This window comes from Candoia aspera, chromosome 5 (genome assembly GCF_035149785.1).
Source record: "Candoia aspera isolate rCanAsp1 chromosome 5, rCanAsp1.hap2, whole genome shotgun sequence".
NCBI lineage: Eukaryota > Metazoa > Chordata > Lepidosauria > Squamata > Boidae > Candoia > Candoia aspera.
This window is the reverse complement of record NC_086157.1, coordinates 9,637,148-9,649,649: the sequence shown is the minus strand read 5'-3', so window position 1 is coordinate 9,649,649 and position 12,502 is coordinate 9,637,148. Positions and strand designations below refer to the sequence as shown.

The following is a 12,502-nucleotide window of genomic DNA, read 5'->3' as shown; positions in this document are numbered from 1 at the left end:
TTGTGACTCTAGGCATCTTACAAAGATCCATATACAATAAAATCCAAATCCAATAAACTATTTGGACCCAGACCAGGGGTGTTCATAGGATATGGTCAAAAAAGTCAAGATGGGAACTGCAAGTGGTGCATGTAAAAAAGCAGGTGGAGCTTCAGTTGTACTGTTATGGCTGACTTCTTGACTTTTCTGACACACCCTGTGGACACCCCTGCCAGAAACAGACCTCTAAAAACCCCCAAAGGGGTAAGAAAGAAGAAATGTTCTGAGCCTCTCCTAAATGGGGAGAGATCAAACCAGGGGTATCCGCAAGTTGTACATATCAAAAGAAGCATGTAAAAAGGTGTCATGGCCACTATCTTGAGTTTCCTTTACCATCCCCTTACAGACACTCCTGTATCAGCCTCAGCTCCTTCAGTGGTCCACCCCACCACCAAAAAAGTCAAGTTGGCTGTTGATGTTAAACATATCCAGAGGATGGATAGAAAAGGAGTTTAATCCTGCATGTAGGCACTGCCTACAGGTAGTCCTCACTTAATGACCATTCATTGACAGTTCAGACTTACAATAGTGCTGAAAAAACCAACATATAACCAGTGCTCACACTTACTACCATTGCAGCATTCCCACAGTCACGTGATCATGATTTGGGCGCTTGGCGAATGGTTCACATTTATGACTGTCACAGCATCCTGTGGTCATGTGATTGCCATTTTTGACCTTCCTGGCCAGCTTCTGGCAAGCAAAATTAATGGGGAACTGCATGATTCACTTAACAACCACATGGTTCGCTTGACAACTGCAGTGATTTACTTAATGACCACTGCAAAAAAGGTCGTAAAGTCAGGTTGGATTCACTTGATGACCACTTCGCTTAGCAACCAAAATTCCAGCCTCAATTGTGGTTGTTAAGTGAGGACTACCTGTAACCATTTTGCTTGTTGTTTCAGGGGAGGTGTTGCCTGAGCATTCAACACTCAGGGGATAGCCTTTGGAACAGCCACGCAACTCTTGAAAAAGATGCAGCTGCTTTAAGCACTTGGAGGAGTGTGCTTAAAGCAGCTGCATCTTTGCTTGTGCTTATATGCTCTGAGTCTTTTGCAATCCGAGCAAGCTATAAACCCCATAAAATCAATCAATCCAGCTTTGGAATGCTGTATGAATGCTTTGCACAACACTAGTTATACAACCCTGTTTGGCTGGGGATTGGGTTTTTTTCTTCTTCAGAAGGGTCTATAGAGTAGCCCCAGCCATTTGCTTTGTAGAAAGATGCAATCAGGTATAAAGACAGAAACTTGTACAGCAATTGGAAGAGAAAACAGAAACTGCACATAACCGCTCTGGCTGAACCCAACTTACAGCAGAAGTTTGCATGCAGGAGAAAACATTCAAATGAAATTAAAAGCTGTCATTTCCAAAAGGAAACAGTGCTGTAGAATATGGGTGATCCAATGAGCTCTTTTGTGCATTTTATATTTGCTTTTAGTAAAAGTGCACCAGTTAGATTATATAGTAAACTCTTAATCCACATTTGGAATCCTCGTGCAAATACCATTTTACGGTTACTTACTCGGATGAGATTCATATTCTTTTGTGTCTTCATCTTTTTCTTCCTTGGACTCATCTAATTCCTTATTATATTCCATAGTGGCTTGGTTTATTTGATCTTCACTATGCGCGTTCTGTTCATCCACAACTACAACACCAGATACATATGCATAAATGCTATTATTAGTTATTAGAATTAGCGAGAGACAAAAGAAGAAGGAATTGTCTAACTTCTGCATGTGGCTCTACGTACTTGGTTTCTGCGGGGAAAACTGATGAGATAGTCGGGTATTTTTAATGTACCTTTGCTGTTACAATTAGATTCCCCCAATGGTCATCAAAGCACTCCAAAATTCTAAAACTTTTCCCCAGCGCCTCCCTTTCTGACAGAAGCGCCATTAAATAATTAACATGCACATAAAGCATTGCATGCATTCCTCCCTCTGTTTATCCCCTGGTAAAGATAATCAGGTCAGCTCCCTCCTTTCTTCTTCTTAGAAATGATCTCTGACCTAGTTTCAATTGCTGGATGTCAACTCCTGAGCAAACTGATTTTGACTTTGTAGAACTGCCTGTGCTGATACTTTTTTTTTTTAAGTATTATCTTTGCAAAAAGCAGACAAATAAAAAGTACGGGAAAGAAACAAATTATTTTCAACAAAAAGGGGTAAGGGGGAAAGGCTCTTTGTTAAGAAGCATGACACCAGAAAAATAGATCCTATCTCTGACTCTTAACAGCCAGAGCCATCAATTAAATCTGGGGGAAACAGGACAGATCCATCCCTCCTCCATCCAGAGGGCTGGATGAAGGATGAGAGGCAGGGTGTGAAGAAGGAAAGCTTTATCCCCCGGGTATAAGACTTTCCCCCTACCATCTTCTGCTTTCTCCATGCAGAAGGAAGCAAGGGGCAGTGAATTCCCATCTTCTCTAGCTTCAGAGGTCTCAAAGCTGCACTTGACACTCTCCGACAGGAATGATTCTGCTCGATGGCCACCGTTACAGGATCTGCAGCAGGAATGTCTTCAAAGACACTTCCTGCTGCTTTAGGCTAAGGGAGGAAAGCCGTCAGGTCAAAAGATCCTCCCACTGCAGTGTTGAAAAGGAGAACTGTGCCAGTTACCTTCTAGCAAGAAAGCAGGAAGCCTAGCTGTAGCCGGTTTCTGCTACACTTGGTGTCTCCTTTTCAAAAGAAGCAGCAAGACACAGCTCAAACAGAGCCAAATGCAATAGGCAATTGCAATGGGAGATTAGGGGGAAGTGAATTGGGGGTGCCAAAAAATGAACAAGTTGGCTAGACCACGCATTGAAGCCCTGTCCCTGCCTGATCTTCCCAGGCTTCCCAAGCTACCAACTTGACTTTTTTGACACCCCCCTCCCTTAGGCTCACTTTTTTTTAAGATTCACAGTTTCTTGCATTTCCATAAAAATACTTTGAACTGTACAAGTTATATTTGGGGAGTGATTAAAAACAGGAAAGAAAATGGAACAATCTAAGCGTGTTACAATTTCACACGGCCTGCTTTACTGTTTATAAAGTGGAAGTTGAATCCTTTGGCTGCGTTCATACATAGCATGAAACCATGGTTTGGCATAGCAAACTCTTTGGAGTAATGGGGCAGTTTCTACATCCAGTTTACATAAACTATGAACTCTGATTTGGTCTGTCCTTGAAACATCCTAGTTTCAGAATGCATGCTTTGAAGCTGACCAAACCATTGCTAAACCATCGTTAAAATCAGTTAAGTTTCAGATGATACAGCAAACTGCAGTTACTCCATCATGGAAGCAAACACTTTCAAACCCTTCCTTGCAGGTATGCTGGAGGGTCCATGCAAGCCAAGGAGGAGGGAGTGAGAGATGAGCCTTGTTCTTGTACCAGTCAACAGGGGTTTAGCCTTCCATCAACAAAACATTGCCACAAGCACAGCTAGCCAACTGAGTTTTCTTCACCTGGCTCACCTTTTTCTGCTTGCTCAATTATCTGTCTCAGAGCTTTCTTTAAACTGTTGGCTCGTAGCATTAACTGCTCCCGTGACTTGAACGTCTGTTGCGTGGGAGAAGCTGCGTTGCTCTCGATGAACTGTTCTTTGGCATCAGACAAAGACTCCTCACTGGATGACTCTTCAGCTTCTTCCTCTACAATGGGGGAAGCCATGTGGGGGAGGCGAGGACTAACCTGGGTTTCTGCATGGAGAGCCTGGAGCAATCGGCTTAACTTCTCATTCAGTTCTGAACACTAACAAAGTTATAAAGGAATACAAAGACTTGCAGGGACAATCTTTGGAAAAGTCTCCCTTCGTTTAAACAAAGCAGACTATTCTACTCTACTCTAGAGCCATTTCAATGGAGCCATTTAGGCAAAATGCAGAGCTAAATTCTCGCAAGGTATCCAACCAGCTTCACCTCTGGTTGGATGTTAATACTATAATCCTGTGAAGTTAATAAACGTTGCAGGATCATACTATTCTTGCAGTGGAGTCCTTGGTGCTCTCTGAGCCTTGTTGTTTTCTTGCAGACGTTTCATTGCCAGACTAGGCAACATCTTCAGTGCAAAGAGAGAGTGGGCCTTGCTCTCAGTTTATATACCGTGACTTGCCCTGCTTGTGTTGGTGGGGGTGTTGCTCTCTCCTTGGGAGTTCTTTGACTGAGCTGTTGTTTGCTGCTTGGTTGATTGCCTGAGTTAATAGTTCCTTGATTAGGGTGTATTGGGCTGTTTCATGGTTCATCTGGTGTTGATCGTAGTGTTGATTTTTGCATATGATGTAAACCAGAAACATCTCAGAAACCAACAGACTGTTACAACCACATGGCATCACCGTAGCACATAAACCAACTAAAACTCTTCAAAACATATTAAGCAACCCAAAAGACCCACTAGCCCAAGAAGAAAAAACAGGAGTTATTTACAACATACGATGCAAAGACTGTAACGGCCACTATGTAGGACAGACAGGCAGAAGACTAGCAGAGCACATCCATGAACACCAGCTAGCAGTCAGAAGACACGATGAGAACTCCTTAATCTCACAACACATGGACAGACTCAACCTTAGTTTCAACTGGGAAACAGTGAGCATCCTAAACCAAGCCAAATCCAAAAACGCTAGAGAATTCCTGGAAGCCTGGCACTCAGACAAAGCAGCCATCAACAGACACATAGAGGTAAACAACATCTACATACCATTCAAAAGAGACAACAGAAAAGCCAAAAGACCAGTACACTCCCTTGCCAGCAATCAACACCCAGATATGCAAAAATCAACACTAGGATTAACACCAGATGAACCATCAAACAGCACAATACACCCTAATCAAGGAACTATTAACTCAGGCAATCAACCAAGCAGCAAAGGACAGCCCAGTCAAAGAACTCCCAAGGAGAGAGCAACACCCCCACCAACACAAGCAGGGCAAGTCACGGTATATAAACTGAGAGCAAGGCCCCCTCCCTCTTCGCACTGAAGATGTTGCCTAGTCTGGCAATGAAAGGTCTGCAGGAAAACAACAAGGCTCAGAGAGCACCAGGGACTCCACAGTCCAACCCTGAGCTACAAATATTCCCTTCGATTGGTATTCTTGCAGTCTTACAATGGCAGTTATTGTCTTTAAAAAAAGACCGTAGTTCACAACTCTTACCTGTATTAGCCATAGATTTAGTTCTAAGTGTTTGCAGGAATGGACCTCCTGCCATCACACCCACATGTTCATTATTCTTTGCTGATGAATACCACACCGGTTTTCCAGAATTGGAAATCAGCAAATGGTGCCCACCGCCATAACCCCCACCTCTGATCTGGAAGCAGGCTGCCATGTTCTGCACCAAATGCATTTATTTTGGCTCAGGATGCTCCATTTCCAGGAATCTTGAACAGCCAGCACATGAGAAAATAGAATGTGCTACAAAACCATCAGAATCCCATCTGAAAACACACCAACACTTAACTGCTGTGTTGGGCACCAAGTGGAGTTTCTAGGCCCTCTTCAGGACTGGAATGCACTAGAGTACTCTCACTCCAGCTAAGGTCAACCATGGTAAGGCACACAGTTGTGCAGGCACACTCCTTGCCACTCCTGCTAACTGGCCACCCAAGGCAACTCTCAGGGACATGGCCAGAGTACAAGCCTCTTCTCAAGGGGGGATCATAAAATTGTGCAGTTTGAAGGGATCACAAGGACCTTCAAGTCCAACCCTCTGCATTATGCAGGAAAACAGCTACATTATCCTTAAAATCCTCCAGAGATGAAGAATCCACAACTTCCATATGTCGATAGAGAGCTCCACTGTTACCATCAGGAATTTTGCCGTATTTAAATGAAATCTAGGCAATGTACATCCATTATTTCTGGATGTGGAAATAAATGGACATGGAAAATAGTGCTGTGGTGCCCTTTGATGCATCTGGACATTGATGCCATGTCTCTTCTCAGGCTTATTTTTTTTAGATAGAGCATCCCAGGTTACTACAGCCTGTCCTCACAGGGTATGTCCTCAAATTCCTGGTTCATCTTTACTGCCCTCCTTTAAAACCCTGCTTCTCCATCAATATTCTTCTGGAAATTGCACCTCTATCTAGAATAGCATCCCTGAACCTGGCTTCTTACTGACTTAAAGGGCCCTGTTTTTAAGTTTAATGTTAGCTTATTCACCCTCATCCAACCCATTATCAGACACAGCCATGGGCCAAGGAAATCAACTGCTTTCTAGGAGATAAGAGGTTGACGAGGGTGAAGGGGGTGGTACAGCTGAGTACCACCAGCATCCCCAAAGCAGCTCTCACAAGGCTCTGGATTATGAGATATTAAACAGCAAAAGCAGCAACAAGGAACTTTAGGGGACCCCATAAACCAAAAGCCAAGGTGCCCAACAACAATCTGGATGTGCTCCTAATGCCCAAGACCATGAGGTCCAGGTGGAAAAGATCAAGGTCACTGTTATAAAAAGCTGTTGAGGGACTCATTCAACTCATCCAAAACCACTTTGAAAATGAAACCAAATGAAAATGTAATGCCAGTGTAAACCATCTTTAGACCTGATGGCTTCCAATATTTACTGTAAACTTTCTGTGTACAATGGAAATGCTAATGCTAGGAAAGTACATAGATACAAAAATCCAAAAAATCAAATACTGAACAATTTCTTAAACTAAAACAATCTTATTTCTTACTTTAATGGCCATGGCATCAGCTTCTGCATTTTCCACTGGTCTTTCACAAGTCTTCCCTATTTTGGCCACAAAGCCTTTTACGGTTTCACACAAGATCCTTTTGAGAAGGACAAAGAAATGCCAAAACAAGAAGGGAATTGATGATGTTAAAACATTAATTTTGCATTAGGCAGTAATTGAGTTCAGCCACTTATAATTTAAAAAAGAAGCCATTAAGATTGTGTATTTTATATCTTACAAGTGAAAAGCCCATGAGATATCATACAGACAATCTCTCCTTTCCTCACCATCAAAGCCTAGAGCTGAGTTGGGGGTAGGACGAATGTTCCCAATCTTTGGTTTTACAGCTATTATTCCTAGCTAAGGCAACAGAAATAATGTTGGTGCCCACCCTGCATGGAAGCTTTTATTTTCCAAATGAGCATAGCAAATAATGCACTAGCATCTTCACAAACCTTCTCTCTCTCTGGAGCAGGACTGAGTATGCAGGAGCAATATGAGAATGAAGAATGATATGGAAAAGGGCTTGCTGTTGCACAGAGAGAGTATAAGGAGCTTCTAATTTCCTAAAACAAGTCTAAGTGGGGGTCAGGAAGGAAGGCATTCAGGCTGGGCAGCTTTGAATATTATTTGAAGGGGTGCTTCTGATCTCATGCAAGCATATCACCTCGTTATTCCTTAAAGCAGCCCAACTTTTTTCAGACTTCCACATGAGCCTGAAAAAAAAAGAAGGAATCGACTCACTGATGTCAAGTGGCAGCTTTTACACGGAAGGTCTAGGGCTTTAATAGGTAGGGGAGAGATCTGAGGTCCGAACCACTGATTCCAAAACAGGAGTGTCTGCAAGGGAAGTAAGAAAGCCAAGATGGTGATTGCAACTGCATGATCAATGCTCCAGCCCTTTGTTTATTAACAAAGGGCTTGAGCATTGATCATGCAGTTGCAACCATCATCTTGAATGACTTCCTTCCTTCCTTCCTGAATGCCTTCCTTCCTGACCCCAACTTAGACTTGTTTTAGGAAATTAGAAGCTCCTTATATTCTCTCTGAGCAACAGCAAGCCCTCTTCCGTATCATTCTTCATTCTCACATTGCTCCTGCATACTCAGGATTGGGACTGCTATCTTGACCCTTTTGACCCTGCCCCCAGATGCATCTGTTTCAAATGTTTTGGGAGTATGCCCAGTGCTAGAGAAGACTTCTTCTCTTCTCTTCTCTTCTCTTCTCTTCTCTTCTCTTCTCTTCTCTTCTCTTCTCTTCTCTTCTCTTCTCTTCTCTTCCCCTCCCACTCCCCCTTCCCTTCCCTGCTCCCAACATGGCGCCAGATGGTTCACTTTTGCCAGATGGTAAAAGTGGTCCTCAAATATGATGCAAGTAGCCCAACATTTGTCCTGTCTCCAACTCAGCTCTGGGCTTTGACAGTGTGGAAAGGAGAGGTTCCTTGTGTGAGATCTTGTGGGCTTTTCACTTGTACGGTATAAAATTCTCAATTGCTCAGAAGTAATCTCTTGCTGCATTGATGCTTTAGAAGAAAAGAAGGCCAACAGAAGGTTTCATACATCAAGACAGATGGAAAGAGTTTTTCGAAATAGAAGGCAAATTTTTAAAGACTTCCAACAGGTAGGGAATTGGATGCTAACTGTTAACAGTCAACAAAACATTATTTTTATCTTATGACTTTCCCTAAATCTACTTCTTCATGTGATGAAGAAAAAAGAAGGTCCTAAAATTCTTTTTCTAGTCATTAAGTATTGAAAGTTTGGGGAATTAATAATGCATGACTTCTCAGCTTTATGTGCACGTCTTTATAACGGATTTAACACCATAGCTATGCAATGCTAATTTTCTGAAGAGTAGCATTTTTAATCTTCAAAAAGTTAATGTCTTCAAAAAGTTAATGCGCCAACTCTAATTTAATCATATGGATAATCATTTCCATTTCTAATTTAATTTGACAATTGTATCAGTCTGGATATATCACTACTTATGGTAAAGCCACTGTAAAAGTCCTCTGCCACAATAATAGTAATAAGAAACCTCCGTCATGGACATCTGCTGTCAATTCGGCACCAATCCTCAAGGATCACATGTTTGTGAGTATGCCCATCTCAATCTTATTGGAAAAAATCAAGAAGAAATCCAGAGGGGAAAGAGCAATATAATGAAGAGTCTATAAGTTTCTTACCCCTTTGTACTATAAATGGATTCGTATCATAAATGGATTTGTGTTTTATAATCGATTCAAACTATTGTTTACATTTTGGGCAGAACAGCATCCACAGGAGGGGATCAGAATCTGCAACACGGCAGACACTATCATGATCATGCCCTGCCCCTTTTCAGTGTTGCACATGTATACAAAAGTGGTAGAGCTTGATCACAACATTGTATTCACCCTTTTTCGGGTTTGACCACTCCTGGATGTTCCTGTGTATGTGCATCCTTGTGTGTTCCTGTGTGAAAGAGTGATTTGCGCAAGAAGGATAGAATGGTTTGATATGCAGATAGGGAATTAATTAACTGTTGTAATGGGAAACTTTATTTTACAGGCAATTTTAATTAGTAGTTATCTCCCCATGTGGGGGAGATGGGCGGTGATAAAAATCTGATAAATAAATAAATTATTTTTTTGGATCCTGGCCCTTAGAATTCCCTTAGAGTTTTAATCTGTTTTTCCCCCCCCCATCTACTCTTCCTTTGTGGGGAGGGCAATTAGCTTAAATTCAGGGACACCTTCCTTTTGGGTAAATCTATCCCTATAGCACACATCAATCCAGCATCAGAATTTGGATTTACAAGTAAAGCATGCCCGCTTGCAAGCACACTTTACAGAACCTGTTACACACGCAGTTCTGTTCATATTGAACTTACTTGGCAGATGATATAACAACCGAGTGCTGATCCGAATCAAGGATCTTTGTCAGATGTGTAGCAATTGAATCCTCATACACAGACATCTGAAAACAAAGTTAAAAAAAGCTTTGGGTCTTAAAGGCAGCTGCAAAAAAAATATTTATTTACCATACACACACAAAGACAGACAGACAGACAGAGAGTGTCATGAGTACTGATGGTGAGCAGGAGGGGGCCACTATCCAGGGGCAAAAATGCATGCGTAGTTTAGAGAGTTTGAGCAGCCATTCAAAAAGACCCAGAACAGACCAGCCTTGACTTTGGGGGGTTTATCTGTCTGGTTTTCCCACGCTTCTTCAGTTGGGTAGGATTTTCTGTCTACTATAGCAATAATAAAGCACTAGAGACTTCTTCCTCGTCTTGGCGTGGTTCTTGCTTAGTCAGGACAGACAGGTTCACTTGGGTGCCTAAGGCTTTATCTTCTGCTTGTAGGTAAAGTTGTTAATTACTAGGTTAATCTCGGCCTGGCTTTTGTCAGGAAGGCTGAAGTTGTTTGAAAAACCAAAACCAGGGTTGGAGAACAGGAGTGAGATGAAGATTTGACCTCTCCTAGCTATGACTCCTATACACTCCATGCAGTATAAAAGAAGCAAGTGCCTACAGACCTTCACTTCCTCTGACCTGTCCATTCAAGAGTCAGTCTGGAGTGTTGGTTCTTTGTTCTAGTTGCTATTTATTATTCTGAAGCGGAAGTAGCAGCTGCAAGCTCATGACTGATGCCCAGTTAGTATAGATGGGAGTGGATTTTTTTTAGAAAAGGCTTCAGTATGTGTCTGTGTGTCTGTGTGTGTGTGTGAGAGAGAGAGAGAGAGAGAGAGAGAGAGAGAGAAATAGACTCTAAATGTTTCTGGTCCATCCAGGAGTGTCCAGTGGAATGGATTAAAAAAGTAAAGATGGCGGCCATGACCTTGTGATTGAAACTACTGTCTTGACTTGATTGCAGCATGACAAACCTGTGATTCTTCAGTGGCTGTACGACAGACCACAAAGAAATTAGAACAGGAGCAAGTTGTATTGGTTTGTTCTCATATGAGAAAAGATTGAGTGGGATCTTATAATAAAAACTTTACATACGCTTTGGTGGACCAGAATCTATTTCATCTCCTACCTGAAATAGTCTGATTGCCAGAACCAAGAGGATTAATTTGGCTAATCAATGTAAGAGTCCAACGTATGCATTTACGCAAATGCCGAAATACCCGGTGGAAGGAAGGAAGGAAGGAAGATGATTCTAAATTTAAAATGATTCTTTGAAAAAAGTGATTAGACAGAAGAAAAGTTTACAAATAACCAATATGCTTTCCTGCTAAAACCAATCCTGGAAAATTTTTCATCCCACAAAAATGTGCAGAAGACACAAGTGCATAGTTGTAATCATATGTACTGGAGAAAACATTAAATTAAATGAATTAAATTCTATCGATTAAATTAATTAATCAGTTAATGAACTGCCTGTAAAATAAGGCACCCCCGCTGAAAGTTTAACTGATCCCATCTGCATACACAAACTACTCTCTTGCACTTACACATGCGCACACTTATACAGAGAAAAAAGGGTCCGCAAAACTCTGGCCTCGTCCAGAATAAATCTGCATGTGCTTACTCTGTAGTAAGCTTCACAGAAGCATTGGCAAATGTAGGGTTACCATATCCAGACTGCAACAATCCAGATGGCCACAGGATGGGAGCAATAGAGTGTTTTATACCTCTCTGTTGCCAACCATAATGAGGTGTAGACCGCAGTATAGATCTGGTAGCCTTACTCTCAAAGGATGGAAACTCTCCTCTCATTGAGGATTCTGATCTTTCAGCATCCTCATTCACATGGAGAGCCTTCATGAATCCAAAGGGTGTCTCCTCTGCAAAAATGTGAAAGGTAGTTAGAGAAAGGCCTGTTCCCATGAAGCTTCCCTGCCTCTGTTTCAGCCACCTGCTTTCAACATCCTCCTCTCTAACAATATTCTCAGGGAATGCAAGACAGCCATGCATTCTAAGTTCTCCCATAATTAGTTGGGGGGAAACCCTTCCCTTCCTCCTGTGTTTCAGGCATTAAGCACTGAATGAAAATGCCTGCAATTATTCTTATTACAATAGCAATACATTTCTCCAACTAAATTATATGACTTCAATTAAATGGAACAGTGTAACATTTCTGGATCTCATTAATGGTATTATTGCAAGTTCTCCCCTTTACTCATTTGCTGAAATCCTATGCATAATTAATCAAGAGTAAGTATTTTGAATTCAGAAGCACTTTCATCTAAGTATGTGTTCGTGCATGCGTGTGGAGAGAGAGGGGGATGAGAGGCAGACGGAGTGTTACACAGTTTAAATACATCCAAATTAGATTTTATATTGTTTAGTTACATCCTGAAATTTAGATTTACCTGACATTCCTCAGAGTCTTCTTCGGGACTAACTGGAAGAATGCATTGCTTTGATGGGAATCTCAATTCATATGACATGATGCTCCATCTGGAAAGTGTTCCATGCACCCCAATGACGCAGCGCACAAAAGAACCAATTCAGAAGCAGAATTATTTGCAGAGAAGGAATGTTAATCATGGAAAGATTTGACTGTCCTAAATAAAACCAACTGAGAAGGAGCTTTCTTACCTGTCTAACATTTTGGTGCTAGCCCGTTCTAACTTTTCTAGAATTTGAGGAAGTTGCGTGTCGTCATCACATGACCCTCCCCAGCCGAGGACACGGGCAAGGTCATTTCCTGTCCCAAGCGGTAACACTCCCAAATGACACTGAAAGGAAGACAAAAGTTACTCTGTTTAAACTTTTTTTATATACATGAGAACTTTATTCTATTTCAAAATATATAGTTAAAATACAAAACAGAAAATATAGGAAAGCAAGAAGATAGAGC

General features: G+C 41.7%; 1 protein-coding gene across 1 annotated transcript in view; it reads right to left on the bottom strand.

Annotated features, from left to right (window-relative positions):
- The window catches only part of DGKH (diacylglycerol kinase eta), a 64,080-nt gene that overhangs the window by 30,741 nt on the left and 20,837 nt on the right, over nucleotides 1–12,502 (bottom strand). The window contains exons 8-13 of the mRNA XM_063304564.1: nucleotides 12,241–12,380; nucleotides 12,012–12,099; nucleotides 9,583–9,668; nucleotides 6,712–6,808; nucleotides 3,506–3,782; nucleotides 1,568–1,693 (exon numbers count right to left, since the gene is read on the bottom strand). Coding sequence (XP_063160634.1) covers nucleotides 1,568–1,693; nucleotides 3,506–3,782; nucleotides 6,712–6,808; nucleotides 9,583–9,668; nucleotides 12,012–12,099; nucleotides 12,241–12,380 — 814 coding nt within the window. The remainder of the gene's footprint in view (nucleotides 1–1,567; nucleotides 1,694–3,505; nucleotides 3,783–6,711; nucleotides 6,809–9,582; nucleotides 9,669–12,011; nucleotides 12,100–12,240; nucleotides 12,381–12,502) is intronic.